The sequence below is a fragment of the Clarias gariepinus genome, chromosome 7, assembly GCF_024256425.1.
Source record: "Clarias gariepinus isolate MV-2021 ecotype Netherlands chromosome 7, CGAR_prim_01v2, whole genome shotgun sequence".
NCBI lineage: Eukaryota > Metazoa > Chordata > Actinopteri > Siluriformes > Clariidae > Clarias > Clarias gariepinus.
Window position 1 is genome coordinate 3147459 of NC_071106.1, and position 27733 is coordinate 3175191.

General features: G+C 37.8%; 2 protein-coding genes across 2 annotated transcripts in view; both read right to left on the reverse strand.

Moving 5' to 3' along the window:
* Positions 1–27733, reverse strand: part of LOC128527620 (protein NLRC3-like) — a 446994-nt gene that overhangs the window by 7998 nt on the left and 411263 nt on the right. The window contains exons 16-19 of the mRNA XM_053500085.1: positions 11005–11178; positions 10010–10177; positions 9420–9590; positions 6820–6990 (exon numbers count right to left, since the gene is read on the reverse strand). Of these exons, the coding sequence (XP_053356060.1) occupies positions 6820–6990; positions 9420–9590; positions 10010–10177; positions 11005–11178 (684 nt within the window). The remainder of the gene's footprint in view (positions 1–6819; positions 6991–9419; positions 9591–10009; positions 10178–11004; positions 11179–27733) is intronic.
* On the reverse strand, positions 15912–19615 carry LOC128527613 (NLR family CARD domain-containing protein 3-like). Its single transcript, XM_053500079.1, has 4 exons — positions 19468–19615; positions 16850–18611; positions 16343–16516; positions 15912–16083 (listed from the first exon to the last, which is right to left on the reverse strand). The coding sequence occupies exons 1-4, from the start codon at positions 19502–19504 to the stop codon at positions 15912–15914; spliced, it is 2145 nt and encodes a 714-aa protein (XP_053356054.1). The 5' UTR covers positions 19505–19615.

The window sequence follows — 27733 nt, forward strand, 5'->3', positions numbered from 1 at the left end:
AGGCCTTATTTTTAAATTATGGAATTTAAGACTTTTTAAGACTTTTTAAGGATCCGCGGATACCCTGATTAGGGTTATAATACAAAACTCAACTGTACAATAAACGTGATTTTGATGTCTCAATTCAATATTATTTCAATACAAGGAAAAAATAAATTTTAAATGATGAATCATTTTTAATACTTAAAATTATAAACGGACAGTAATTTAAAGTTAATGACTGTTAATGTGTTGGATTTTGACTGTTATGTTTGCAGAAACATAAAATAAACTATTAATTATAAAGTAAAGAGATGATGAGTAAGCTCATGGTGACGTGGTGTGATCCACACGTGTTCAACTGATGTCTTGATTTTTATTACAACTCCTGTGATATAATCCATATTTGCCCAAATTATGTCTCTGGAAATGGGTGTGTTTGTGAACATTTCTTCTTGTTTAAAAACCCGCAGTGTAGTTCCACATGATGCCACTAGAGGGTCAAAACCAAAATGGTGCACCCGGGTGAACAAAAGTGAAGTGTGTCTTCTTCATGACAACGTGCCGCCCATTCAGCTCACGAAATGGTGAAACTTGCGGGGGTGTGAAATTCTGCATCATTTGGTTTAAATAGTTTGAAATGTTTTACTTAGAGGAATCCTGGTAGCCATGTGCAGAGATGTTCAGTTTAAACTAAATCTTAAGAGTAAAGTTTCCTTACTGGTATTTCACTCAGATCTCCCTAATAAAAATGACTCACCTGCATGTGGCTTATTCAAGATAACGTTAATTGACATCAGTGTCAGAATATTTTATGACCTTATACAGTGCGTTCAAAAAGTCCCTCCACTGTGGCCAGAGAGAGAAGTTTATGGGAAAATATTGGTTTAATGAAACTCATTATTATTCTCACTCATGTATTTATTATTAAATCTCACACAGGGTCACGATGTCGTATTCTTTTGTCTGGAAAAGCTGCTTGAAATTTCCCACAAACTAAATCTGAGTATTTATCTCCAGCTTTAAAAACGCGCTCCACTACAAAAACACGTTCTTCGATGGTTAACATTTTCACACAAAAATACACGGCCGATGTAAAGGAAAGAACTCCTCGGATACGTACAACAGACTGGTGGAGCCAAACAAGAGCGCGTCAACACACTACTACTACTGTACGTGTCCGCTGTGGAGAGACTTTCTGAACACACTGTATTAACAGATCTGTGCCCAGAGTGACACAAAGGCCGTTTCAACAAGTAATTTAAGCGAGTGTCTGATCACAAAAGTAATAAAATAACAATAAAGCCATAATAAATCACAGGACGTTTAATTTTCGATACTCAAGTACATTTAAAAGTGAGAAATTCTTTTTTTAGTACTGAATTCATGTACTTCATCCACCACTGGGTATTGATCATTTTCAGATTTTGTAATCAGCTAAAGAATTTAGTAGGAATTAGTAATGTACAATTGTATTTATGAAATATATATTTTTTACTGTTTTATTTTTGAATTGTGTGCGTTTGCTGGCTTTTACTGCTGAGTGGCGCTATATAACTACAGACTGACGCCTCAGGCATCAGGTCGTTCTCTCCAGGATTAATGAGCTGCAGCTCGTCTAGAGCTGCATGTAGTAGCAGATAAAATCAAGTGAAACATTATAATTAAATGAATTTATAATCACAGAACTAAAATTACAGTACAAATTTATAATTTAAATTAAATTCAATATTTTTAGGATCGAATTTAAGCAACGTAAACGTTAACACACTGAGCCTTTAGATTTTATTATGTGTAATTAGAAAAGCTACACATGTAGGGTCTTGTGTCATCTTATATTTTGTGTTCTTTAAATTTGTAGTAGATTTATTAATTAGATTGGGTTCAGTTTTAGGCCCATTGCTTTTTTCCCTTTACATGCTTCTTCTGGGCAACATAATCCGTAAGCATTGTATTAGTTTTTACTGTTATGCTGACGACACACAGTTTTATGTCTCAGCAAAACCTGATGAGATAAACCAGGTTACTAAAGTTGAGCAATGTGTGCAGGACATAAGAAATTCGATCAAAGGATGCAGGCTGCTTATCAGTACCGCGTATTATGAAAAATACAGCTGGGGGCAGAGCTTTTTCTTACAAAGCACCAAAGTTATGGAATAGTCTTCCAAATAGTGTTCGAGACTCAAACACAGTCTCAGTGTTTAAGTCCAGGCTAAAAACCTATTTATTTAGCCAAGCATTTTTATAAATAGATTTGCCATAGGTAAAGGAGCAGATCTGGGGGACTCATGGACGTAGAGTATTATGGTGAACTGGTATGTTTAGATGCTGTCTTCCCCACTCTCATTGATCACTCAGGTTTGTTGACGGTGAGGTGATTGTTTGCTTTACATGTCAGGAAGCCCTCATGTTTGTGTTTCCTTCTGGCTCTCCCTTTTAGTTATGATGTCATAGTTAGTCCTGCCGGAGTCTCTGCTTGCACTCTACACTAAATATACATTCACATTATACATTATGTGACTGTGACCATACCTAACTGTTATCTCTCCTCTTCTGCTCTCTCTCTCCTGCTCTTTCTCTTTCCTTTCTCCCCCTTTTTCTCCTTTCCTCTCTTTGTCGAGCTACACATGTCATTCTTGAGCTGCCAGTGATCCAGACTCCCTCTGCCCTCCGGACCTGTCTGACCCATCCTGGTGCCTCGCTTCTGGTTGAAGATGTCGTCACATGTGTTTGTCTCTTTGGGATGCGTCTGGTGTCCTGGGATGATTCTCTGTACCTAGAAGATGGTTCTGGCCTCGACTGGTGTTGGCAACTGTTTCTCTGGGGACTTGACAGTACGATAGTTCAGGACTGAAACTTTTTCCAAGTCTACCTGGGTCTTCAATAACTACCTGGACTCCATATTAACATCAATTAACATCAACTATTATTGCTGAACTGCCTGCCAACCAAATAAATGCAGATCAATTCCTGCTTTCTGTTTCACCCAGATGAGGATGGGTTCCCTGTTGAGTCTGGTTCCTCTCAAGGTTTTTTCCTATTACCATCTTAGGGAGTTTTCCCTTGACACTGTTGCCCTTGGCTTGCTCACATGGACTATCTGATCATTTTGATTTATACACATTAAAAATTCCATACAAACTTAAATAATTTTTTTGATTGTGTAAAGCTGCTTTGGGACAATGCCAATTGTTAAAAGCGCTATACAAATAAAATCGAATTGAATTAATTGAAATAAATGAAACTAAATGACCATAAAATTAAAACATTGTCCGATTAATGTGCAAAAACTATATAAGGTACATAGCCTTTATAAGACTGTACTTTTATTTAAGTGCACTAACAATGACGAAAAAACTTTATGATTTTGTTAAAGAAAGTAAACAGGGTTCTATATTGTTTTCGGTGAACTTGAGCGCGTCGGAAAATGAACTGAAACTTTGTGTATACTCGCCTTACCGACGTGAAAGATATATACTTCTAGAAAGCGAAATATTTGCTTTTATATAAACTAATGAAAAGCAAATTATTAGAATATGTAATTCATATGAAAAGTGAATTGTAGGCGCGTTCACTGGTGCAGAGACGACAAGATGACATGATCACCATCAGCACAACCGAAACCAAAGAAATCACTAATTTATCAATTAATTATTATAATGGTCAGAGTGAGTTTCCTGGCTGTTTTAACAAACATTTAAAGTAGATAACAATAGCCCACATTTATAAAAGCATTTTTATTTAGACCATTAAAAATAATCCTGCATTTATTTTTAGGTGTGCCCGCTGCCACGGTTCTTATACAGCTCTTTATCGGAGTAAATTCAGTAACAAACCTGTAACTTTCCATTTAAAACAGATACATCTGTATGAATAAATTGTTTAAATGTATTTATCATGAGCTATTGATCAGTGATTTATGTAAACGACTCAGTTTAGATGTAAGTAAATGCTTTTTTTTTATTTTTTATAAAATATTAACTTTTAATATTTTATCAAAATACCTAAGAAAATTATTGTGTATAAAGTGATTACAACCAATTTAATTTATGTTATGTTTAAGGAAAATCTCAATTTCTTCTATTCCAGTAAAAAAGTAATATTGTCAATTTTGGAATCTAGAATCCAGAAGATAAAATTTTCAGAAATTTAAAAAGAGGCCTGAATCACTGCAGGTCTTCAGAATCCAGGTCTTAAAAAAGGTAGAGGTGCATTTCAGTTTCTCTGAATGTATAGGTGAGAACAGCTGATTCACACCTGGGAAGGGGGGAATAGTTTGTATTTGAATGTTGCCTGCCATTGTAAAGCAAACACAGTGACACTAAAAGAACAACATCACAGGACAAATAGGAATAAGAGCCCCTGATTATACATCATTAATATACTGAACAAAAATATAAACGCAACACTTTTGTTTTTGCTCCCATTTTTTATGAGATGAACTCAAAGATCTGAAACATTTTCTACATACACAAAATAACCATATCTTTCAAATATTGTTCACAAATCAGTCTAAATCTGTGATAGTGAGCACTTCTCCTTTACCGAGATAATCCGTCTCACCTCACAGGTGTGCCATATCAAGATGATTAGACAGCATGATTATTGCACAGGTGTGCCTTAGACTGGCCACCTGTAAAAGGCCACTTTGAAAGGTTCAGTTGAATCACACAGCACAATGCCACAGATGTCGCAAGTTTTGAGGGAGCGTGCAATTGGCATGCTGACAGCAGGAATGTCCACCAGAGCTGTTGCTCGTGAATTGAATGTTCATTTCTCTACCATAAGCCGTCTCCAAAGGTGTTTCAGAGGATTTGGCAGTACATCCAACCAGCCTCACAACCGCAAACGACGTGTAACCACACCAGCCCAGGACCTCCACATCCAGCATGTTCACCTCCATGATCGTCTGAGACCAGCCACTCGGACAGCTGCTGAAACAATCGGAGTGCATAACCAAAGGATTTCTGCACAAACTGTCAGAAACAGTCTCAGGGAAGCTCATCTGCATGCTCGTCGTCCTCATTGGGGTCTCGACTTGACTCCAGTTCTTCATCGTAACGGATTTTGACAGATTTGTGAACATTATTTGAGAGATATGGTTATTTTGTTTATGTAGAAAATGTTTCAGATCTTTGAGTTCATCTCTTAAAAAATGGGAGCAAAAACAAAAGTGTTGCGTTTATATTTTTGTTCAGTATATTATTAAATATTACAACAAAATTCCTCCCCGCGCGGGAAAACTTTGTGTGCGTGGGTGCGCTGATTAGACTTTGTAAATTGAAAATTAAAGAGGAGGAGATAAACAACAATAGCCCACGTTTAGAAAAGCAGTTTTATTTACACTATATAAAATAATCCTAAATCTATTTTTAGGCGTCACAATGACGAAAAAACTTAATGATTTAGTAAAATAATTAAAGCAAACACTATTCTGTATTGTTTTCGGTAAACTTGAGCGAGTCAGAAAATAAACTAATACTCCCTGTATAAGTGAATTATTAAAACGGTCAGTCTCCTTGCTGTTTTTCCCCCAACGCATTTTTTTTTACCTTACAGTATGCGTGCAGGTGAGCGCTAATAAGACTACGTAGGAGGTTAAAGACGAGGATCACGATATGTCACGCCCAAATGTACTATCGCTCCTCACTCACTCCGTAGGCTCCCTAGATAGGCGTCAGGTTATGCGCAGAGCGCCAGGAGATTTCCTGAAGCTCAAATCTCCAAAAAATACACTTGTACACAGTAACAGTAATATTTTAAACATTTTGCAGGCTGCCGTTTGGAGAAAACAGAATAAATAAATAAACCAATTGTTGGGTCAAAATAACCCAACCAGGTGTTCATTTGTAAATGACTCACTACATCTCATTTGACCCAACATGAGCAACACAACAATGTGTTTAAAGTACCCGAAATAACCCAGAATTTTGACCCAGCATAAACCACCCAACGATGTGTTTACAGAAACACCACAGCATTCTTAGTGCGTCTTTTTTGAGTTATTGTAATGTTTTATTCTGAAAGTCTATTTTACCAGTTATTTCTATATTTAAAGTTTGATGTATTTTGGAATTTATTTTTTAAAATAACAATAAACAGATACAGAGATAGGCTATATAACAGTTCATTCTTTGTACAAATAAAATGATCAGCTAGTGAACTTGATATTCTGTCCAAACAACATTTAACTAATGTTTGTTTTTTTGACTCATTATTATACAATAAATATCAATATCTCTGGTTCAGATTTTTCATTTTTGTTGTATAAAGTTCCCAGATGTGAAAATTACAATCACTGTAGTATTTCTTTGATACAACATATTGTTAAGACTTTTTTATGACCTAATTCTATTTAAAACTGTAGAGTGAAAAATGTCACTTTGCGCCACCTGGCGGTCATTTCACAAATGACTTTAAAATGCAACTGATTTATTTTGGCTGCTGCCGTTTTTTCACAGCGGTGAGCGCGACGGTAATAACCATTCTGGTTGTCCACCTACTGTAAATGTCCTTGTAAGGTTCTGATCTGTCCATGGAAAATATGTCTCTCTGTGGACATCTTAAGATCTAACACATAACAAATTCGGCCGGTCATGAGACGTCCAGTGTGGATGTTTTTCTGGTGTCCTTTAGTGAGTGTCTACCTCTCACTACTTGTTCCTAATCCCACATCCTCCTCAAATAAATCCTTATTTACTCTTTATTACTGATAATAAATCAGATATAAACAGCAGGTTAGACAAGTTAGTTAGACATTACTTGTTAGTGCTGACGAGAGCTTTGTAATTGTTACTGCATGTTATTAAAGCTGTTTCATCACATCACTGAGTTACTCACAGCAGTGTCTCCAGTTTACACTCGTGTTTCTTTAGTAGATCACAGAGCTTTTCCACTCCTGAGTCTCCTAGTTCACACACACTCAGATCCAGCATTCTGATGAGTGATGGATTTGTACAGAGAGCTGAAACCACATCAGTGCAGGATTTCACACTTACACTCTCACACAGTCTGCAGAGAGAAAATACTGTTTAGTCCAACAGAGAAAGGAACGATATAGAAATGACTAAAGTAGTATTATAAACTACTATATTAAACTGTGGTTTGTGCTCTTCATACACACATTCTTCTGTTTTTACCAGACTCATATGACTGGGTGAGAACTAAAAAACATAACCATTAGGGTTATAATACAAAACTCAACTGTACAATTTATTAAATACTAAACGTGATTTTAATTACAGAGTCTGCAGGAGAGAGAGAGAGAGAGAGAGAGGAAAGTACTTTGTCATTCTGGGTTACTGGGTTAATACACTGCCTGGGCATAAATAAATAAATAAATACATGAATAAATAATGTAAGATCAGTCGCTAACAAAAGCTCAGACTGACCATCGCTACACAGAGGACCATAAACGAGGCTGTATTTAGATTTTTATGGAGACATGGCTGAACCACAACATACTGAATACCACAGTGGAGCCAGCAGGCCGCTCACTTCATCGTGCCGACAGAGCTCTGTGTTTACATTAATGAAACATGATGCACCAACACGAACACACTCCTACATTCTGCTCTCCATACTTGGAATATTTAATGCTTTATTTCTGACCGTTTCACTCGCCTAGGGAACATACAGTCACTGTTGTCATGGCAGTATACATGCTGCCACATGCTAACGCTAAGCTAGCACTAGAACTTATGCTTTGAACATACAGAATGAAATATAATTGTCCATGAGACAGACCTGGAGGTGGACACTTCATTGTCTTACATTAACCACCGTGCTGACAATGTCACTGTTAGCAACAGCATCTGAGTGACCCAAATGAGGATCCGCGAAGTCAAACATCTGATTTTCAATATGAGACATGACCTTCTAATCATGAGATCTTTCAATCTGCAGCACTGTCTGGGCAAACCTTAAGAGAGACATCAGGTCTGAAAAAAGCAACTACAAACCTCAGATAGAAGAGGACATTAATAGTAACACAAATCCATGAAGGATGTGACAAAGCATCCAGACCATCACAGATTACAAAAGGAAAAATCACACACAGTCTACACCAACTAACAACACTGGAAACCAGGTCGAGGATCTTAACAACTTCTTGCTTTGACAAAGACAATAATCAACCTCCAGCCAGTTTTGACCTGTCTGACACTTTAGAGACTGTTGTTTTGAGCACTCATGAGGTGTGACGGCCCTCTGTAGCATCAACATATAGAAAGCTGCTGGGCCTGACCTGACTCCAGACCTGTGCTTCCCAACTATCAGGGGTATTTACACACATTTTCAACCTCTCTCTGTCCACATGCACAGTCCCTTCATGCCTCAAATCCACCACAATGTGCCCGTCCCCAAGAAACCCATTATGTTTGCCCCTCCCCCAACAGTGTCTCATAAAAATGTGTAATAACTACGTTTGGTTACAGCAAAAAACATATCAGTTTATCTTGGGATACACGACGGAGAATTGTCCGTCTCTAACACAGAAAACATAACCAGATGCAGACTGAGGTAGGGGTGACATGGGCAGCTGTCCAGGGCAGAATCTCACCAGGAGCAGCACAGTGGGTGCGGAAAATAAAAACTAAACCAGAATGCTGGTGATATTTGCACATTCGTTTTCTATCACTAGTTTGTACGTCACATTTTTCAAGTGATGTGTTACTAAAAAAGTATCTCATGTTCATCCAAAGGTATCATTTATGTCCTCTCTGTCTCTCTGTGTTACCAAAACGTCTCTCCTCTACGCGTGTCTCTGCCTGAACACCATTTCCTCACTACTACTAACCAGTTAGGACCTCCAGAGCTCTCCTACATTTTGAAAGAGATGGGAGTGATCTCACGTTTTAAGAAAATCGATGAATGAATGTTGGGACGATCTAATCATTTTGATTCATACACATTTTTTACATTTAACACACATTTCCATAATTTTGGATTGTGTAAAGCTGCTTTGCAACAATGACAATTTTTAAAAGCACTATACAAATTAAATTTTATTAAAAAAGAAAATTACATTAAAAAATTTTATTTAATTGCTCTTACTCCTACTCATAAAAGTAGGACCAAAATTGCTACGAGCAATTCACTATGAGCATTTTTGTTTCTGTGATAGTTTGTCCCATTACTTTTGAGCTTATCAAAATAGAAGCACTGTTTTTTTTATTTCTATAATTTATAAAGGGTTAGTGTAATATTCATGTTAATTTGGAATTTAAAGGGGTCTACACTTAAATTACATCTTAACTGCTCCATGTAAAATCCATTGTGTTGATGTATAAAGACAAAAATATGAAATCAGATGTACACCTACAAATCAGCCATTACATCACTATCTATAGTAAATTTATCTAAATGTCCTCGAATGTTAAGAGAAAAGTGTTTAACTGTTTACACTCGGTTCGATCCCCACATGTAGAGTTGTGTCTTACCTGAGTTTCTGCAGTCTGTAATGTGGATCCTGCAGCAAAGCCGAGACCTGATTCACTTTAATGTCTTTAGTTCTGTACCACAGATCCAGCTCCTTGTGCAGTAACGGGTTTTTACCCACAATGTTAGTGAGACACTTGCAGGCTTCCTCTGCATCAGCACTTTTTAACAACCTGTAGAGTAAATAACATCAGCACATTAATAACTGTGTATGGAAACAACAAGGAACTGATGGTTATGTGCTTTAGCTGTGATTCAGTTTCTGATTTTAATGTGTATCTGTATCCGGCTGTATCAGCTACAGAATTAGTGCACACTAACCATCATTTCTTAATAAATTATTATTCATTTAATAATTAGTTAATAACAGTCTGTAGTGTTATTGTTTAGGTTTATTCAACACAAAACTCTATTCAGAACTTTTTCCTGGATAATCAGAAAACCCTTTAACATTACGATGTGATATAGTGACACTGAATAATTGTAATTAAATCATTCAGCAGAATTAAATCATTTTCAGTGAGCATCTAGATTGTTGATTTATTGATTTAGTGAGTTATTCATTTGTTTGTTTGTTTACTGTTTTCCTCACCTCAGTGTGTTTAGTGTACAGTCTGGATCCTGTAGTAAATCAGTGAGCAGCTTCACTCCTGAGTCTCCAGGGTCGTTCCCTCTGAGATCCAGCTCTATCAGGTGAGATGATTTCAGAGCTTCAGCCAGAGCAGTGTATCCTTCCTCTGTTATACTGCAGTCTGAAAGTCTGGAACAAAAGTAAGTCAATATAAGGGGTAAAGGGGATAAAAGTCTTTTATTATATTTTGATTCATTTTGGTGTTTCATATATGGAACATTTATTAAAATTGAATCTAACCCTACTATATTTCCCCCTGGTTGTGGTTCTTTAGACAGATGAGAACACAGCAATCACACTCAAGTTCAAGAACATTTGAGCGACGTGATCTCAGTCCACTTCCAAGCGAAGTGAGAAAGCTGTGACTAACATGCTGTGTGTTTTGTGGTTTAGAGCTTTTTGGTAGATGTGAGGTGCAAACTGAGCCAAAAGACAGAGCTGTAGCGCTGCAGAAATACAGTGTGTTATGAAGATTTACATCAATGAACTAAAGGAATACTTGACAAAAGCAAAGTCTTTGTACAGACACGTCTTCTCCAATGTTCTGTGTGGATGAAAACATTTTATTTGACTGTAAAGTCTGTAAAGACCACAAAATTAATAATTCATGTGTCTGAGTTTTTCCAAAACTGCTGATCTGCTGGGATTTTCAGACACTTCACAGTCACCAGATCTGTCAAAACTTTTGCACAGTATTGTAATTTTGCTATGCAAGAGGTTCTGTTCTATGCCCCGTCAACATGCAGCTGCTTCTTTATAGCTTTAAACTCACAAACTGGACTCTAACGTAACTTACACTCCCTTGTTAAGTTGTTCACTCCTGACTAAGATTCATTGTAACTCTAAATGCACTGCTGAATGAGTGACTCTATAATCAGTTCCTACAGGATACAAATATACTGACAGTAAAGTAAAAATATCACTGATCCAGTAACTTATGCAATTAAATGACATACACAAGTTTCTGGAGTTTACAGGATGAACTCTTCAGTAGAGTAGAGATCTGTTTCACTCCTGCATTTCCCAGGGTGTTCTCACTCAGGTCCAGCTCTGTCAGGTGTGAAGGGTTTGAAGTAAGAGCTGATATCAGATCAGTACAGCCTCTCTCTGTAATACCGCTCTTACTCAGCCTGCAGACAGAGAACACAGCTGAGACACAGATCTTTAAATACAGAACAGATAACCAACCATCATAAACATTAAACATTTATAACTAATTACTCTGTCCAGGCTGTACAAACAGTGCAGTAGACTCTTTATCATCACTGTGTGATAAACATCCACACGAGAGCACAAAGAGGTAAAATGAGGTGAGGTGCTACTGCTAGCATTTACATCACTCAAAAATGCCTAACTGTAATGAACACATGCTGGGTTTAAGTACCACCTTTGAGCTCTTTGTCACAGCTAAGACAACTAAACCAAACCAATCATAGATACAGAAGATGGAATTTGTCAAAAAAAAAAAAAAAAATCTCATCTGTACCTATTAATGTTATAATGAACTCAGAGCAGTTAGCTGTACTTTAAAACGCTAAGTGTTTACTGCAGTTTAAACCTCCCAGTGGTGTGTTACACACATCACACATCTCAAATGTTCCACGATGGTGTGTCTCACTTTCACCCACATTTACTCTCAGCCTCATCACTATCTCAGCTCCCGGATTAAAGCCATAACAACAACGACCCCCATTTTCACCTCCATTACTTTTATACAGAACACCAAGGTGTGATGACGCTACAATATTCCCACACTGTCTGTGTGAAAGGGGCGAGAGTTCAGTACTGTCAGTCTATTAGATGTGTGTGTAGTAATTAGACGTTACCTCACAGTCCGCAGTTTCCAGTGTTTATTCTTCAGTTCTGCAGAGAGCAGCTTCACTCCTGAATCCTGAATCCTGTTCTTACTCAGATTCAGCTCCCTCAGGGTGGAGGATTCTGATCTGAGAGCTGTGAGCAGAGCTGAACATCCTCTCTCTGTCAGATTACACTCACTGAGTCTGAAAGAACAATTCATCACACTTAACTCTGGGTTTATGGCTAGAAAATCTCCCATAAATACTCCATTGTCTGTGTTCTGTGTGTATTGAAGTGCTTTGGTGATTTAATCTGAAATCAGTTTTCTACTTACAGCCTGTTCTCTTTAACACTAGAAGCGCCGCGCCAGTGTCACCTACTTATAACGCGGTTCAGCGGTCATTTGACCGCCTATTGTTTTGAATGGGAAGCTGCTGCTGACACACAATGATCGCTAGATGGCGCTTTCACCCAAAGCAAATAGTTTAGCTCCAAGATCAACTTGCACTTGGACAATGCGCCATTCATTCCCGCGTTGATAATCAGCGGTATCTTTTTTTCATATTCAACTGAGAAAACCTACTACAGAGTCTCTAAGGGGACAAAGGAAGAGGGAAAAAACGGCAGAAAAAAAACAAGTCATGTTTTGCATTATAACCCAAAGTTTTTGGCATGACTTTTTTCTGCCGTTTTTTCTTCTCCTTTGTCCATCTAGGGGCTTCGTACTATAACAAAGAGGAAAGCTCTACTAAATTTTATTTCGTATGGAGAAAATTTATTAGTTTGTTCATTCTATTTGAAGCTTCTGAACGTCTCGGAGCAGCGATTTATTTCTGAACTCGCTTCCGTGAAGCGCCCCCTCAACTAAATGTCTGCACATGTTAATATATTCCTAAAATTAGTATATTTCAAGTTGATAAACTGATCTGTTTCATGTATAGAATTAGTTTCAGCTGAAACTCATGATCAATGGTGTTGGGGTACTTATGTAGTGATAATTAATTTCTGCCAAATCACTAAAACTAACAATAGACTATGAGAGGTGGTTGGAAGGTGTTACTCTGAATATAAACAAACAAAATACATCTTTTTTTTCTCAGAGGTAAACGAAAGTGAAGTTGTTCAGCTGTTTAGTGTCACTATGCAGATGTTACACTCAGTGTAGTTACCGAAAATCTTTGATTATTTCTCATTCAGTGGCCACACATCACTTCCACATTTCCCCTGGCTTTTATTACATGAGTATCAGCAGTGAAACAATTCGCAGGTTTATAATACAGTGAACCATGTTCCCGCCGATTAGGCGCGTGGTCCGTTGCCTAGCAACACTGAACGAAACGGGGCATAATCGTGGTGTTTGCTTCGGTTATGACATAGCATTGTGTATTATCTGCTGTGTTAGATCTGATTTATTTAAACACAATTATAAAACTTTATATCCTCAGGAGGGGTCATTACATTGTTGTTAGCGATAATTTCATGGAAGATTCTAACAGAATGAACAAACTAATTGATTTTCTCAAAACGTTATAAAATGAAGTAAAGCGAAATCCCCTAAATGTCCTTATAAAATATCGCTGATTATCAACCCCAGAATGAATGGCGAATTGTCGATATTTCACGGAAACATATATATATATATAAACTGCATATATGGAATGAAACCTGAGATAGTTACATATACGCACTGAATGACGCATAGATAGTTGGAGGGATCCCTTGCGCCATCTGCTGAGAGAAATGAGAATCGCTGGTTGGAAAAGGCAGGAAACGTCATGACCAGCGCACAGCTGTCACCGATTTCACGTAAATAAGAGCAAAATAGCTTTATACTGGCTTTTACTGGTGCGATTTTGAAAATGTAAGCATACAGGGTGATTAAGCTTACAGAACTAGGAAAAGTCATGAAAGGAGGGTCCTGGAATTTGATCGAGTGTGAAGTATTTTTTTTTTTACCCCCTTGCGGTCAAATGACCGCTGCTTGGCGCTTCTAGTGTTAAACTACTCACTAGTACTAAAAGCACAGAAACTCAACCAATCAAACCTGAAAACAAACCATTCAACATTTACATTAGTAATGGAGGTTTCCAGATGATTACAGAATAATAGTTCTTACTGAAGTGTTTCAGGTCTGCAGTGTGGATCCTTCAGTAGATCCTTCAGTAAAACACAGAGTTGCTCTACTCCTGAGTCTCCGTCTATTTTCCCGCTCAGATTCAGATCCGTCTGCAGTATGGGGTTTATACCCAGAACACCAGTCAGATGATCACAAGCTCTCTGTGCATCAGGACTTTTCAACAACCTGGAGAGAGAGAGAGAGAGAAAGAGAGAGAGAGAGAGAGAGAGAACAGATACATTTATATATCTGTATATGTCTGATTTATACATATTCTCACACATTTTATACTGATTTCCCTCATTTTATTCAGATTCAGTAAAGCTGCTTTGTGACAATGACCTCTGTTAAAAGTCTTATATACATAAAAATGAATAAAATTGAACTGAATAAATGCTAACACTAATTATATTCACAGCAATGCAGTGTTAATGTTTTAAAATTACAATTTTAAACAATTCCTTATTTAAACTGGAATTAATTAGGACATTATAGAAAAATATGGGTCCATGCAGTTGTGTAGTGCACTGGGGGCAGTGGGGGCTTTAGATATGTACTGATCAGCTGAACAGTGTAGAACAGTCAAACTGAAGTAGTGAACAGTGTTACTAATCAACAGTGGGAATACAATTTACTAATACACACATGGATCACCTGATAATAATAATAATAATAATAATAATAATGAAAATAGTAATAACAATAATAATAATAATTTGAATATAGCCAAATTGTCTAATTTAGTTCTTGCCTAAAACAAAAACATGTTTTGGAAATTCCCGTATACATCACTGAAGGAGATAAGGGGAGGAATAAAAAAATAAAGAATTTTACACTGCAATATAAGAACAAGACTATGGTATGATGAGATCTGGGAGTTATCAGGTATGAGGTGATGGTGGATGATGTAATTTGTAGCAAATAAAAAGTGGATCTACGGCTTTTGATATGATATGATGTACATATGAATCTCTATATGTACTGTGTGATTCTCATCAGTCCCATGTAATCACCCTGAGGTAAGGTATCTGGGGTAAGATAAGGGGGCGGTTGGAACACTTGACCCTGTGATCAGCAGATTTTCAACATGTATAACCACTTTCTATAGATAAAGGTATGAATGAGTATGCAAGGTTTGGGATGTTTGGTATCGAATGAAACCTTGTTGTATTCAAAGAGCATTGATGTGTATGAAAAGTCCATCATATGACCAGGATTCATGTTAATACACTTTGTCTAAATTACTTAAACTCCACTGAGGTGGCCTTCTACGTGACAGACCAAACGATAGGTTAATGTATGCACAAAAAGTAGGAACCATGTGGGGCGTGGCTACGACCACAACCACCTCTGATTGAGACAAACGGCTATTGAACGGACCCGCGGCATGAGGTAAGCAGCAAGCTTGACCACTCGCAGCTCATGCTTCCGCCGCCCTTGCGGGCGCTCTGCTCTTGTGACTTTCTCAGGTCTAGTAAACTGTACTAGAAGAACAACATTAACTTTCACACTCCAAACTGTTTGTATGTTCGTGTGTGTGTGTGTTAAAGTAGCGTAGTTTCATGTATCGTAGATTAGTCAAATAAATTTTTGTTTCTTTATAAAGAACTGTTGTCTTTGTCATGTACTTTAAAGTGTAAATATTTACCCAGGTCTTACGTTATCTTGCTCATAATTGGTAAATACCAGATCTTGTATTATCATCGGTGGCCACCGGGTAAGCAGAATTGGTAAGGTACACTAAATCATGCTAAACGTTCATGAAGTGTATGCTATAAATCTTAAATCAGTTTAGTGAAATTAACCTGAATATTTAAGGAATGATTCACCTCTGACCCAGAGCTGAAACCCTACATATTTAATATTTAATGATAAACACTTTCATTCTTTAACATCCCCCATATATTCATGGAAATTCTTTTATAATAACTTGTGTTATGTATATTTTCCTCACCTCAGTGTGTTCAGTGTACAGTCTGGATCCTGTAGTAAATCAGTGAGCAGCTTCACTCCTGAGTCTCCAGGGTCGTTCCCTCTGAGATCCAGCTCTATCAGGTGAGATGATTTCAGAGCTTCAGCCAGAGCAGTGTATCCTTCCTCTCTTATACTGCAGTCTGAAAGTCTACAGAGAAAACTAAATCATTATATAAACTTATCCATTTGTCTGTGAGCAGACTCACCACTGATGTCACTGTACTGTGTAAAATAATTAAAATACATTGTGAGATGATTTAGTGGAGGTATATCACCATATTATAGTGATGGTGACAAGAACACAAGAATTAATGAAAGACTGTGCAGATACATCTTCCTCTGTAATGTGCGTTTCTTGATTGTATACCCTTTATGTAAAGTCTATGTAATAGGAGAGACAAACCAACCTCAGTGTCTCCAGTTTACAGTTTGGACTCTTCAGTCCAGCACAAAGCAGCTTCACTCCTGAGTCCTCCAGAGGATTCCTGCTCAGATCCACCTCAGTCAGCTTGGAGGATTCTGAGCTGAGAACTGTGTGTAAAGCCGAGCAGCTTCTCTCTGTCAGGTTACACTCACTGAGTCTGAAAAGAGAAAATGTTAGAGGAGCTTAAAAAAACAGTTTTAAACATTAATTGTTTAAGTGTATGCAGATCACTGCTGTTTCTCGTCTATCTGTACATTAGCCCTATAACACACACTACATCACATAGTATCACCTGATATCAGATGTTGGTATTAAATATTTTTTTTTACATAAATGAGTTCAGTATCAGACTGATGTCCAACACCAGTATCTGTACCAATGCAGTCATATTTAAAATAAATAAATTACTAATAGAGTAGATCGACATTTTGCTGTAAAATCCAATCAGAACAGTTCCTCTCTGTTGAAGAGAGAAACAGGTTTTACTTACAGAGCTGTTGTGGCTTCCTGTACGACTGGCAGCAGTCTCTTAAAGCATTTATCTGACTTTGTGAATTTCTGAAGCTCAAACACTTCCAGATCCTCCTCAGACGTCAGTAACACAAAGACCAGAGCAGACCACTGAGCAGGTGAGAGTTCAGCTTCAGAGAGACGTCCTGAGCTCATGTAGCTTTGGATCTCTTTCACCAGTGAATCATCATTTAACTCGTTCAGACAGTAAAATAGATTAATTAATCTCTCTGGAGATGGATTTTGTTCAAACTTAAACTTGATGTACTCGACCGCGTCCTTTTGGTAGTCAGAGCTGCTTCCTGTGTGTGACAGCAGACCTCCAATGAGCTTCTGATTAGACTCCACTGAGAGACCCAGAATGAAGCGGAGGAAAAGGTCCAAGTGTCCGTTCTCACTCTGTAAAGCCTGGTCCACTGCACTCTTGAGGAACTCAGACATTTCTGACTTATTGAAAAGACCAGACAGATCAGTGGTTTGTTTTATTGTTGTCTTTTTGTTGAGGAAGCAGAGAAATGTGTATAAAGCAGCCAAAAACTCCTGAACACTCAGATGCACAAAGCTGAACATCTTCCCCAGGTGGAGTCCAGACTCGGTTCTGAAGATCTGAGTACACACTCCTGAGTACACTGCCACTTCTTTAACATCAATGCCACACTCTCTCAGGTCTTCCTCATAGAACATCAGGTTTCCTTTCTCCAGCTGTTGGAAAGCCAGTTTTCCCAAAGCCAGGATACTCTCTCTGGTCTGGGGAAGATCAAGATCACATTTCTGCTGGTACTTCTGGACCTTGTGTTTGATCTGAAAGACCAGGAAGTGTGTGAACATTTGAGTCAGGGTCTTGGGGATCTCTCCACCCTCTGCTTGACCCAACATTCTCTCTAGAACAGTGGCTGAGATCCAGCAGAAGACTGGGATGTGGCACATGATGTAGAGGCTTCTGGAAGACTTCATGTGTCTGATAATTTTATTGGACAGGCTCTGATCACTGATCTTCTTCCTGAAGTACTCGTCTTTCTGAGCATCACTGAACCCTCGTACCTCTGTTACCTGGGCTACACACTCAAGAGGGATCTGATTGGCTGCTGCTGGTCGAGTGGTGATCCAGAGAAGAGCAGAGGGAAGCAGGTTCCCCTTGATGAGGTTTGTGAGCAGCACATCCACTGAGACTGACTCTGTCACATCACACAACATTTCATTCTTCTGGAAATTTAAGGGAAGTCGACACTCATCCAGACCATCAAAGATGAACAGAACTTTGTAGACATTACTGTCTATTACTTCCAAGTCCTTAAGTTCAGGGAAAAACTGATGAAGAAGCATAATCAGACTAAAGTTTTCCTGCTTCACCAAGTTCAGTTCTCTGAAGGGAAGAGGAAACAGGAAGAGGATGTCCTGATTCACTGTCCCTTCAGCCCAGTCCAGAATGAACTTCTGCACAGAGACGGTTTTCCCAATTCCAGCTACTCCTTTAGTCAGCACACTTCTGATGGACTTGTCTTTAAAGAGCTCATTACATTTGATGGGTGTCTCCTCTACTGCTGGTCTCCTGGACGCTGTCTCAAGCTGTCTCACCTCATGTTCATTATTGACGTCTCCACTCCCACCCTCTGTGATGTAGAGCTCTGTGTAGATCTGATTCAGAAGTGTTGATGTCCCATGCTGTGAGACTCCTTCATTAATTCTTTTACATTTATCTAGAAGTTTGGATTTGAGCTTCCGCTGATACACAGAGGCCAGCTCTAACAAACAGGAGAAATGTGATGTCATTATTTTCATGTACGTATAATACATAAATACATAAAATCAATACTGATCAAAAATAGGATTAATTTCTAATAAATGCATAAAAATAAACAGACATTTTAAGAATCAAATTTAAAATTCTAATTCAAATTTTTATTCGTCACATACACGACCATACACAGTATGATATGGAGTGAAATGTTTACACGACTGTTTGTGACTTAAAGAGAAAATAAAAGGCAAATGCCAGTAGAAAATAATGTAAAATATAAAACCTACAATATGTAGTAATTTTGTTACAATAAAATAAAGTAGAAAGTAGAAATATGTAAAAATGTAAAAAGTATGAAGTGTATAAATAAACTGTATAAAGTAGATGGAATGTGTAATGTGTGCAGTGTGAAACAGCAGCAGTGTGTGTGGTCATGGAGTGTAAAATGAAATGATGAGCAGCAGTGGTATTGTCCATCTTTAAAGTTCAATAGTGGTCCTCATTTATATGTAAACAGAACGAGAAATGTGCAACATATATGTTCTGTGTGCTGCAGTTCTGTGTAAATGTTCAAATGTTCAGTCTGGTTGGTTTTTGTTGAGCTCCAACACATGTGTGAAGGAAACATAGCAAGTCCAATCAGTTGAGTCCTATGTGGAGTTCTGGTTGAGAGCCTGTATAGCCTGCGTGAAGAAGCTCCTCCTCAGTCTCTCTAGGATTATCTCTACTACTAATTCATTTGTTTACAAAAAATATTATTAATTTGAATAAAAATGTATCAGTATGATTATATAGACCAGAAGACCAGTCTGTCTCCTTTATAGAATTTATAGAATATTTTAATAATCTAAAACTCTTACTGATCTGCAGTTTGTGAGCGAGGTCTTTCTGCTTCATGTTCTTCAGGAGGTGTAGTGTGATCTTCAGCACACCCTCTCTAACACAGTCCAAATCCTCCTCCTCCTCCTCCTCCTCCTCAGAGCATGCTGGGTAATCAGCACTAAGTAGATTCTTAAATCTGTTCAACTTGTTTTTCAATAATGTGATAAATTTGTGCTCCAGCTCCTGATGAAAAACATAATGAAATAAAATTGAAAAAAGAACGTTACAGATTGTGATAACATGTGATTTTATTGTGCTGCTGAATTCTAGATTCTGATTGGTCAGAGGGTGTTGATGAACAGCAGCTCTGACAGTAGTGCAGCTACAAATCACAGCTTTATATTAATGCTGTCTTTCTAATATGTCATTGTTTCTATAGTAACGGCTCATTCACAGAGACCTGTATGGTGGATTTACTACATAAACACTACACAGTGTTCAGGCTGATGATTGATACTGTGAAGTTTCTTTAAGTACAGGTTTATTTAGCATGTATGGAAGGAGCCTCAGCATTAATGCTTTGTAACCGTCAAAGTTAAAGCTGTGACTATTTTATTCTCCACATGGGAAAGTCTTTATGACAGAGGTGTTTACACTTTGAGGTAGAAACTATAAATTACAGCAGATAATTCTTTAGTTATATATATAATATTTTGGACAACTGCACATGATGTTAATCTACTTTTTTAATTATAAAAATAGCCCATAGCTAAATTATCTAGAAAAGTAACCATGCCTTATGTAATATTTGACTGTTTACACTCTTACACACAGACACACACACCCACACACACACAGACACACACACACCTTGAATATAGACTCCAGTGAATTTCTGCAGATGATTTTCGAGCTCTGTTTTGTGATTCTGTGGATAAACAAACACTGTAAACATTACATTTATAGCACCACACACTCACGACACAAATTCACTCAGTTGTATTTCTTAATGTTCCAGGTCTGTCAGATTTCTGTGCTGTTTCTTTATGATGCTGCACGTTAATGCTTAGATCAGTTGTCCATTTTAATAGGAACATCTGAACATCGACACATCTTTGCAGTTATCTAATCGGCCGATCATGTTGCAGCAGTACAGTTCATAAAATCATGTAAATACAGGTCAGAAGCTTCGGGTAAAGCTCACACTGAACATCAGAACGAAGGATATTTGTGATCTCTGTAACTATAACTGTGACATGGTTGTTGGTACCAGAATGACCTGTACAAAGTATTTCAGAAACTTATGATCTCTTGCGATTTTCACACACAACAGTCTTTGCAGTAGATACAGAATGATCCAAAAACATAAAACATTGAGCTCTCCAGGATAAATAATGTGTAAGGCAGTGGAGACTGATGTTTGTTTAGAAATAATAATTATGGCAGACAGCCCTTGGTTTTAAGAAGATGAACTTATTAAACGAGTGTAAAGTGAGAAAACTAATATAAGGAACGGGCTACAGTACATTTAATTATTCATGTTCAATTCACTTGTGAAGCTGTTAAATAAAGCTAAGGTCAAAAAACAATTTCAGTTATGACAACTTTTTGTCATGTTTTTTTCAAGTCAAGTTCAAGGTCTTAAAATTGTGATGAAAACAAAACAAAACAAAAAACAATTAACATTTAATTAGGATACTTATAAAATTGTGATAATTACAGAATTGGAATATTAATTGAATCGACACCTAAGTATTGTGATAACATTGTAGCGGGTGATGTCTGGTGATTCCCAGGCCTACTGACGATGTCCCTGTACATAAAGTCATCTCCATGAAGACATGTTGTGTTAAGAGTGTGTTGGAGTGGAAGAACTCAGGTGTTCTGCACAGAGCCCTGACTGAACTCAACCCAAGTATGAGGAAGCCTAACCTGGACATTCTTGAAGATGATTGACAGCTGAAGGATTAAGTAAACTGATTCACTACACTTTATAGTTAAAAAGCTGTTAATCTATTTATAACAGATTAAAAAGTATTATAACAAAGAAACTAAATTACTGCTGCTAATCATGATGATGATGATGATATTTTAAATTTAATATAAAATTGAACTTTTAAGAATCCATTTTATTTTACATTCGACAATCAATTAACAAATTTACATCAAATTTTTTAATCAATGAAAAAACTACCTTTCATGAGTGACTGTTCCCTCTTTAAAGTTGAGTGGGGGTGTCATTGACCGGTCACTCCTAAAAGACACACAGCTGGATCCAGGAGACCTTGGCCTTATCTCAGTTCCACTAAAGAGTAAAGAGAAATGTCTTAGCATGTTTATCTTCTAAAGTCTCTAAATTTAACATACATTCTGCATCTGATGTTTATGTAAATCATGGTAACTGGTCCTGGTCCTGGTTACACAGAATTTCTTACCAGATGTTTTCTTTTTTCTTTTTTTTTCCTAAATTGCTAATCTAAACTACTTACCTTTTCATCTCTCCCAGCTCCTCTTTTAAACTCTTTTCAGACGTCATTTTCTCACACTCCGCTGACATTATTTTAGAAGTCAAACTTCTTATAGCATAAATTTAGGTTAATCCTGGTGAGTCAAAAACTCAGAGATTAGTAAATTACTGAAATAAACATTTAATTCCTTCACAGTATCATGTAAATACAGATGTTCACTCTCTACAACAGCCTGATGGAGCTCAAATGATATGGAAGTTTCAATAAACTAAGCCTTTGTAAAGAGATATTTTATATAATGTTAAATATAAAGATCAAGATTTTTTGTTAATATGAGTGAATACAAAAATATATACCGTAGGTACAAACTGCATGAAAATAAAACACTTCAGAAAGAGTCACATTTACTCGACAGAACTTCTTAAGGAAATGAAAGCATCGTGTTTCTATCACATGAAGGTTTATCAGTCAAAACAGAAACATTAAAAAATCATTATGAGGAGTTCTGATCTGACATTTCTGCATTTTACTCTAAAATGGGGCTCTGTGTGTGTGTGTGTGTGTGTGTGTGTGTGTGTGTGTGTGTGGCATTGTGTTTATGGGTTTATTGCTGATTATTTTATTCGTGAAAAGAAGAAAAATGTAGTGGAAATATGTCATGAATTGTTAGAATGAATATTAATGTGATTCTCACTTTAACAAATAACAACTGTAAACTTTAGACATCTGTAAGAAACACCACAGGACACGGACATGGACACACACACACACACACACACACACACACCTGTTCATTTTCCTCAGGTTTAGTTACCGCATTAACACTGTTATCCACATTTTTATAGTAAAGTGTGTAATGTTTAGACAGAATTTATCTTCATTCAGTAAATAATCCTAACACTCACACATTACAGATTTATGTTCATGTACTCACTGTTATTTTTTCTCAGCAAATAACTTCATGTTTTTTTCGCCACAAAAACAACCTTCAGACTTTCACTTTTACTTTGAAATAGTCTCCTCCTCTCTCTCTCTCTCTCAGACACGTAATGACTCTATGTCAGGATAGAGGGATTGTAGGCGGGGCATTGGTGTGGAGTGAAGACTTTGATAATGAAAAACACAAACACAAACCAACGAAACAGGAAAATAGACAGGAGAAAAAAATGAGTACAAGCACAGACACCAAGCCAGTAGACAGACGATACACAACAGACGCAGGAGAACCTAAACACAACCCCAAAGTCTATTTATACACCTGTGGCTAAACAACACACAGGTGATCTCAAGGAAACCCATGTGACACAGGTGCATCCTGGAAAATTAAATCCCAGCCAAAGTCCACATACAGTAAACTACAAGAGTCCATGGGCACAAGGCGCCCTCTAGAGGTTATTCCTGACACAGTAATTAGATTAAGTCGATCTGCCAGAAGACTTAATTAACACTAATTATTTGAATAACTAGTGAAAACGGTCTCTGTAATAACGGTGTTCAGCGTCCTGAGCCATGGCCCGGGTCATCTCCAGACTTAAACCCAATAGAACACTGTTGTACAGAAGAACAGTGAAGAAGGCAGGAGCAGTGAGGAAAACGTCTTATGTACATGATCTTCAGGAAGCGATCAAGCAGACACCAGAGGACTGCAGACATGTTTCTGACTCTATACCCAACCGGATCCAACAGGTTTCCTAATATTACTTACATTTTTTGGCACCACGGGAGCCCATGGAAAACCATTTGCATTGCTATTCAGTGATTTATTTGTTGTGTCCCAACACAATGTCAACACTAACCACCACATATTGACACCACAATTTTCAGCACAAGGCAGGATTTCATCAATACAGTACAGTACACAATAACATTTTGGTATTTACTTTCTACGGGTCCTGTGAGGGGACACATGCACGGTACCTGTAATCACTCCTTGGCTCACTGTTTCTCTCCAGGTTTATTCCAGAGTACCACTGCAAAAAAGCAGTAAGCAGTAATTTAGAAACTTTTCTCAAAAATCTAAAGTAAAAGTCAACATTCTTTAGGGTTTTATCTTGTTTTCCCTGCATCACTATGGCTTCACTTGTGAAAGTTCTGGTAGCTAAATGTGAATAATAAAGTTTATATGCTTTGCAATTTTGACTACACAGTATTTTTTCACCAACTTTTAGGAACATACTGTGTTTGAGGGAATCGTTTATGGTGTCTGTCGCTAAACGTTCATGTGTGAAAGATCTGTTACGCATCGAGGCAATGTGTTATTTATAATGTTGTTTAAGAAACTTTTCAGAAAACTCTTCTAACACATCCCGGGCAACAGTTGTTGTTTTTGATAATTTTTTTCTTCCATTACAATATTTCTTTACCTATGAAAGTTGAAAGTTAAAAATCAGTTGCATTTCAAAGTCATTCGTAAAATGGCCGCCAGGTGGCGCAAAGTGACATTTTCGCTCGTTGCAGTAAATACAATAGTGACTGTTATACAGCGTATCTCTGTATCTGTTTATTGTTATTTAAGTTCTGGATTATTTTAGGTACTTTAAACACATTGTTGGGTTGCTCATGTTGGCTCATATGAGATGTAGTTTACAAATGAACACCTGGTTGGGTTATTTTGACCCAACAACTGGTTTATTCATTATTCTTTCCTTTCTCCAAATATCAGCCTGCAGAATGTTTAAAATATTACTGTTATTGTGTCACAGGTGTAGTTTTAAGAGTTGTTTAGGCAGGAATGCGTGTGTATACAGCTCAAAACCTCCATCAGTTATTAAAGATAGCGTCTATTTAGAAAAAATGCCCCGCGATTTTGAAACTTCAGGAAATCTCCCGGCGCTCTGCGCCTAACACCGGACCAACTCATGTCGGAAAGAATTTATAAACGGTTTCTAAACGTGGACTATTGTTTTTTTTACTTATAATATTTGTTAATTTAATTTAATGTAAATGAGGTTTGGGCTCAGGACTTCGATTCGGCATTGTGGTTCTCCTCTTTAATTTACTCCATAGTCTAAATCAGCACTCATGAAGTTTTCCATGAAGTTTGATTATGGATGCGTCGGGAAAACAGCAAGCAGGCTGACTCTGACCATTTAAAAAAATGTTTAAGTTCATTTTCTGACGCGCTTAAGTTCACCAAAACCAATACAGAACAGCGCAGCTTATTTGCTTTCAAACATTTACAAAATCATTACTTTTTTTTTGTTATTGTGAGTGCGCTTAAATAAAAGTTAAGTCTTATAAAGGCATGTAGTCTTGTATAGTTTTATTTTTTCAGCCTGTCACGGCGTGCGCCCAAATCAATATCGCTCCTCGCTCAAAGGAGCGAGAGGTGGGAGGGGGGCGGTACGGCCATCTGCGGAGAGCAGAGTCAGCGCGAGCGGACGAATGGCCATTGCACTCACACCGCGTAGTAAAATCCACTGTAACCCAACAAACCCCAAGTATTTTATAGCGCGGGGTGCAAGCCCGGGATCATAATAAGCCGTGCCTTTATTCCGTCATGTCATGTGGGCATTATAAGATTTGTATTGAAAACTTCTAACTAAAAAGTGGCAGCTGGCACGCCTAAAAATAGACGCAGGTTATTTTTTTATAGTCTAAATAAAAACCCTCCGCTTTAATTTCCTATAGTGTAATCAGCCCTCAACCGCACGCATAGTTTTCCCGAGCGCGAGGATTTTTTTTGTGCTAAATAATAATTATGCAGTATAATAATTCCTATTAATCCTGGGTTGTTCTTTTAGTGTCACTATAGTGCTTTACAATGCCAGACAACATTCAAATACAAATTATTCACCCTCCCCAGGTGTGAATCGGCTGTTCTCACCTATACATTCAGAGGAACTGAAATGCACTTCTCCCCACTTTATAAACCTCTTGAATCTGAGGCTCTTCTGGAGACTTTCAGTGATTTAAATTTGTGTAATTTTAATCTTCTGGATTCTAGATTCTAAAGTTGACATTGTTGCCTTTTTAATCCTTGGAATGGAAGAACTTAAGATTTTCCTTAAAATAGTGTAAATTGCATTGTTTTTAATCACTCTATACACAATAATATTCTTTGGTATTTTTATTTTAAAGAACGGGTATGGGGGCTATCTTGTTTTATTAATCTTTGTGCCTGGTTTAGGTTTGGTATTTAGTGCGCATCTGTTATATTACAACTCAAATACCTTTTATTGGGGGTTCAGTGACTGATGTGCCTAACATTTTTCAGCTGAGCCTTTGTTTCACTGAATAATCAACCACCGCGACACCCCCCCCTCTCTCTCTCACACACACACGGAGCCGACCAAATCATTAGCACCTCCCTCCCCCAAACAGCACAGCCATTTACTTTCTATCCATTTACTTACACCTGAACTGAGTCGTTTGAGTAACATGGGTCGAACCCCTTACAATTCATAACAGTCTACTGCATTTCATTCTTATAATAACGCAAAAACACAAGCGGGGCTGAAAGACCGACATCAGCTGACGCAGTAGAACGTCCTAACAATGTTATAATTTTATGGTCATTTATTTTAGCTAATAAATCTATTACAAATTTAAAAAACACAAGATATAAGACGATACAAGATATAAGCCCATCTCCCCATGAAAAAAAATCGCTAGCGTCTTTAGCTGCAGCCTCGAAGCGATCATAGAAAGTGTTCAGCTTGTCTTGGATATTCCACATCTCTTTATCTCAGTCGGTGATCCCCACATGCTTCAAGGAGTCCATCATTGTTCCTGTTCCGAAGAAACCTTATCCTGCTTCCCTCAACGATTATCGCCTTGTAGCCCGCACCTCAGTAGTGATGAAGTGCTTTGAACGCCTGGTCAGAGACGTAATCATTTCTTCACTACCGGACACACTGGACCCACTACAGTTCGTTTACCATCCAAACCGCTCTACGGATGACGCTATCTCTCATCTCCTCCACACATCTCTCACTCACCTAGACACTCGGAGGGAGAATTATGTGAAAATGCTCTTCATCGACTACAGCTCTGCATTTAATACCATAATTCCCTCCACACTCACCACCAAGCTGGAGCACCTGGGACTCATCAATGTGTCAGTGGATCTACAATTTTCTGACTGGCAGACCACAGGCAGTAAGGATGGGTGGACATGTCTCAGCCTCACTCACTCTCAGCACTGGAGCCCCCCAGGGTTGTGTTCTGAGCCCCCTGCTGTACTCTCTGTACACCTATGACCGCGTGGCAACTAGCAACTCCACCACCGTCATCAAGTTTGCTGACGACACTGTCGTGGTGGGCCTGATCACAACAACGATGAGTCTGCCTACCTAGAGGAGATTGGAAATCTGGAGAAATGGTGCCAGAGGAACAATCTCGTCCTGAATGTCAGCAAGACAAAGAAGCTGACAGTGGACTTTTGTACAAAGCAGGAGAGGAACTACCAGACCCCCATCATCAACAGGAGCCCAGTGGAGAGAGTGGACAGCTTTCGATACCTCGGTGTTTACATCACGCAGGACCTGTCATGGTTCTGTCACATCAACACCGTGATGCAAAGAAGAATAAGTGAATATTGCCAAGTCAAGATGTGCCATGCTGATAGACTCCTACCCAAATGGACTGAGTACTGTAATAACATCAAAAGGTGCTTTAACAAAGTATTAGTTTAGGGGTGTACATATTTATTCAGCCACATAATTTTAGTTTTTAATTTTTACTCTTTAAAAATATTTTAGTTTATTTTTCACATTTAAGGTGGAAAAAGTTCTGAAATAACTGATCTTGGTCTTAATATTAGTAAAAAAAAATCTTTAAAAGTGTTAAAGATGCATATGTAATCTCAAATAAAGATTTTTTTAAATCATGTTAA

Coding starts and splice junctions, on each gene's coding strand:
- LOC128527613 (XM_053500079.1), bottom strand. CDS start 19,504: ATGAAGCAGAAAGACCTCGCTCACAAACTGCAGATCA. Junction 18,612..19,467: donor CGCTCACAAACTGCAGATCA/GTAAGAGTTTTA, acceptor CCTGTTTGTTAG/AGCTGGCCTCTGTGTATCAG. Junction 16,517..16,849: donor CAGGAAGCCACAACAGCTCT/GTAAGTAAAACC, acceptor TTCTCTTTTCAG/ACTCAGTGAGTGTAACCTGA.